The 4720-nt window shown below is 19.2% G+C and overlaps 1 protein-coding gene across 5 annotated transcripts in view; it reads right to left on the reverse strand.

Annotated features, from left to right (window-relative positions):
• Positions 1 to 934: 934 nt before the first annotated feature.
• Positions 935 to 4720, reverse strand: part of LOC102675524 — a 31333-nt gene continuing 27547 nt past the window's right edge. For 3 of the 5 annotated variants that reach the window (XM_031514347.1, XM_031514350.1, XM_031514349.1), the window contains 2 exons: positions 4006 to 4392; positions 935 to 1431 (listed from right to left, as the gene is read on the reverse strand). In XM_031514347.1, coding sequence (XP_031370207.1) covers positions 1190 to 1431; positions 4006 to 4392 — 629 coding nt within the window. In that variant the 3' untranslated portion in view covers positions 935 to 1189. The remainder of the gene's footprint in view (positions 1432 to 4005; positions 4393 to 4720) is intronic. The other 2 variants (XM_006623991.2, XM_031514348.1) reach the window with 2 other exon arrangements.

A 4720-nucleotide genomic window follows, 5' to 3' on the forward strand; every position in this document is an offset into this window, starting at 1 on the left:
AACATGTTTTGAATTTATTTAAAATTTATTTAAAATATTTGAAATATAAGTAAGAATAATATTATTTGTTTAAATTGTATTATTCTTATTTTTATTTATTCATATTTTAAAAAATTAAATAGAACAAAAATGAAAAGAATTAGAAATTTAAAGGGCAGTTATTATTAAGTTTTTTCATAATTTACGTTCCTACACTTTTTCAAGTACTTATATATGTTTTGATCTTAACGAGGCATGTCATTTCGCGTGTCTAATATCTTCTTACAACAATATTATTATATCTAATTGTACATAAGACACTCAATAGACGAACGAACATTTGTAATTTCGAACAATTTACATTAGTAAAATTTATTCGAAAGTTCGTTTTAAAAAAAAAACGATAGATTTCTCAATTATTTATAGATTAAGATTGCGTGTTTTCATTATGCTATTTAATGCATATAGTATTCGCGTGACACGCAAAGCTGTTCTAATGTAATGAAATTAGGCGAAAGGAAAAAATAACAGAGTTATATGATTATGTAGATTAGAATATATCTCATGAAATTCTCTTTTTTTCAGCGAACAAGAAAAAGCATATTGCCTAAAAATTTGTATTTGCTATTATTATTATTATTATTAATTTCTATTATTATTAAAATTATTATTATTTATATTATTTTTGAATCTGTTTTTTTAAAACTTTGATTAACACTTGTTAACATTCTTTAATACTTGTTTTTATTTTATTTTTATTATTTTATGTACTATTTTGTATTTTTCTTAATATTATATCTCAATTTTTTTTTTTAGAATACTATCTTTGTAATTTTTTCAAGCGTATGCATTCTTTATAATTTTTTTCCATTTTTTTTTTTCGAAAATATGGATTTTTTTTTGTATTAATCAATCTTTATTTTAATATTATCGAACGTATATCATTCTTTTTAAAAATTATCGTACATTCCCTTATATATATTTATATGATAGATCGAATTGATGTATCAACAATATATCATTATATCCAAAAATAAATGTATAGTTTAATTATTACAGAAAAAAAAATATTAATGTATAATCGCAAAGCGTTTCAGAAATTAATGGTATTTCTAAAAAAGAAAATATTAAGGTATGATTGCAGAGTGTTTTGTATCTACATATATATACGCAATATAGAACAAAGATGTTATACTAAAAGAATATTATGCTATGACGAGAAATGATGTTCTTGAGGAAGACAATTTGTATCGGTTCCTTTGCAATTATGACTACTCATCTTGATCTTTCGTTTATCCTCGATATTTAATTTTTTTGCTTTATGAGCTCGTAATGAAGATATCAACATTGTTTGACTGTCCTTCGAAGATTCCTCCATCTTTACTCGCGATTTTTTTCGTTCCTCTTTGTTCTTATTCTCTGTCATTACTTCATCTTGCGTGTGCTTCTCTTCTAAAAATTTATTAAAAATTAAATTATTGAAATTAATTAAAACGATAAGTGTATTCATATTTTTAAAAAAATGATAAATGATAAATAAATTTAAAAATGACATAAAATCTTTTATTTCAAAATAAATTTAAAAATATAGGAAATATAAATAAAATCATTTTATATATATAATTATATATTATATAAACTTATATATTAAAATTTTTAGAAATACATTTTTATTAAAAATATAATTTTTTAAAATTTNAATATTTAAAAAATTATGATTATATTATATGTATATATATATATGTATATATATATATTATATATAATAATTTTTGAAATGCATAAAATTTTATGAAAAAGAGTACTGGAAATAATTAAATATTAAAATATTAAAATTATAGCAAATATATAAATATTTAATTTATACATAGGAATATAAAATATTTAAATATTTAAATACAAAAATTATTAAACAAATGATAAATAATCAACTTAAATAATCATCAATTTTTTGAAAAAATATTAACTAAAAGATAATATACTTATTGTAAAAATTTGATTGCTAGCGAAACTTAATAATTGATAAATTTTTCATAATATCTATTAGGTTAAATTAGTCTTAATAAATTAATAAATCCATGAGACTCAGATTTAATATGCAGGATAAGTAATACTCAGAATTTTTAGAAGAAAAAGCACTATGTGAAACAATGTTAAATCGGATAATTTTTACACACATACATACACATATGTACGTATATACATACATATGTAAAAATAAAAAGTTTATTCTGCAAAGGATTTGATTCTCTAACTATTTATAACTTTAACTCATATTTTAATGATGAAATTGAAAATATCTTGTTTTTGTGTTTCTTTCAAAATTTGAATCATTTATAACAATTTATCAAATGATTATTATTAATAGTTACTAAAGTTTTATCGAGAAAAAAATTGATCGAGTCGAATAAGCATGATAAAATTGTCTCTAAATTAAATTGAATTTGACAATTATTAAAATATATATTTTATGGAATTTTAGAATAGTAAAATATTATTTTTTTATAATTTTATATCCAGTAAAACGATAATACTTTTTATAATTTAAATTTTATAATTTTAATTTTAATTTTTTTGATAATAATCAATTTTTAATATTATATCATTATAATCAAATAAAATATTTTTTTGATCATTTTTTAATTTTTTTGGTCATTAATAATAATGATAATCCATAAATAACATTTTATGCAACACTCCAAATTATATTGATAGCGTGAATATTTCCATCTTAATAAATATTTTAATCACGAATGAATCAATATAAATAATTGATAACAAAAATACAAGAAAAATTTTGAATAGAATCATTATAAAATCGTTATATCGAATTATATAATATTTAACGTTTTTTCATTCAATAAAATTCAGTAAAAATCGTAGTAGCAATATTATTATATTTTCAATAATTTTTTAAAAAAATTTTATTAAATATTCATATATTATATTCATGTATATAAAAAAATTAATATATTTTTCTATTCTATAAAAGTATTATTAGAGTAAATTTTATAATAATAATATTTTTATTTTATAATTATAATACTATTCATATGATTTTTTAGAAATATTTATATATATAATATATTATATATATTTATATATATAATGGAGAAAAATTTATTTATTTTATGTTTGTAATTTTTATGTTTACAATAAATCGCTAAATATGAGATATGAAAAAAAACAAAAATAAATAAGTACTAAAGAAATAGTATTAAAGAAATAATATTAAAGAAATAGCAAGTATGTTTTCTGAATTATCTTATTTTTAAACAGTTTACAAAACTTACGTAAATTTAAATTTCAATAAATCTAGCAAAAATTAGAAATTAGAAATTGATTTGAATTGAATAGATCTTAAAAATGTATGTTTTTAACATTTTCTCAATTTGTTAGGATTATAAATATTTGAATCTAACTTAAATACATAGTATTACATGCACTTAAAGATGTTCAGTTTTTTCTTATTTCAACAGTAAATGAAAATAGAATTTTAAAAAAAAGTATATTCAAAGTCATAATGCCGATATTTTTTGATAAATTTTTACACAATAAGACTTGAAATATCGAAACTATAAAAATTAAAGATTTATATATGTGATTTATCTTAAATCAATTAGATACAAAATATTATCAACTAATGAATATTTTACTTCATGAAATAACAAAAAAAAAAAAAAAAATAAATAAATCTAAAATCTATGCTAAATAAATTAATTGTATAAAATATTTCATTATTTTTTCAAATAATTCAAATAATTCATTATTATTTCAAATAACCTTAAAAAATAATTTTAAAATAATATTATTTTAAACTATTTTGAAATATTCAAGTCTAATATTAAATAATTAAAAAATCAACTTGTTAGTGGATTTTTTCAAGCGACTAACTATGATATTCTTTTAAAAAATGAAAAAATATAAAATTTATAATAAATATAAATAAAACAATTTCTTGTAATTAATTTTTTAGTATTTACTTCAACGAACTATAGAAAAACTACAAAAGGAGAAGCTAAGTACCTTCGAGAACCTCGTCGAATATCGATCTCTTTATCTTTGAAACACAATTTTTTTCTTCGCTTTGATTCATCTTAGACAGTAATGGGGAAACAGATTGTTTTATCCTTGTCCCGTTTATATTGGAGAAAACATCATAGGTGCTCGTTTCATTATCGCACGTACTTATGATCGAAGCATTATCTGTGATAAGCTTCTCCGTATCTGAATCTCCGATGTTGTTATAGTAATTATTGCTGCTTTCAGATTTCTTCAGAATTGACTTGGATATTCGGTGCCTATCTATGAAAGGCACACCTTCGTTATCTATCGAATCAATGGACAGGGAAAGTTTGCTCTCAGTGTTCGTTCCTGAAATTTGCCTTCGATGACCTGCATATACAGTAGACACTTCCAAGTATTGCGTTGACCCAGAATATAAAGAAAATCGATAAAAGAGTAAATTGATAGATAGATATGACTCAAATATATATAATGTGATTCAGCCATTAAACATATTACTGATAGATATAAGAATGATATGTTTAATCTAGATATATTTATATATATTAAAAAGTATATAATTAAGTATATAAATATAATAGTAGAAAATAATAATATATTTTTAAAAATATATTATATTTATTAATTACATTTAAATATTATTTAAATAATTGGAAAATATTTGGAAAATAATTATTAATTTTATTTATTTAACGAAAGAAAAGAATTGGAATCT

The sequence above is a fragment of the Apis dorsata genome, unplaced genomic scaffold, assembly GCF_000469605.1.
Source record: "Apis dorsata unplaced genomic scaffold, Apis dorsata 1.3 scaffold_982, whole genome shotgun sequence".
NCBI classification, from domain to species: Eukaryota; Metazoa; Arthropoda; class Insecta; order Hymenoptera; family Apidae; genus Apis; species Apis dorsata.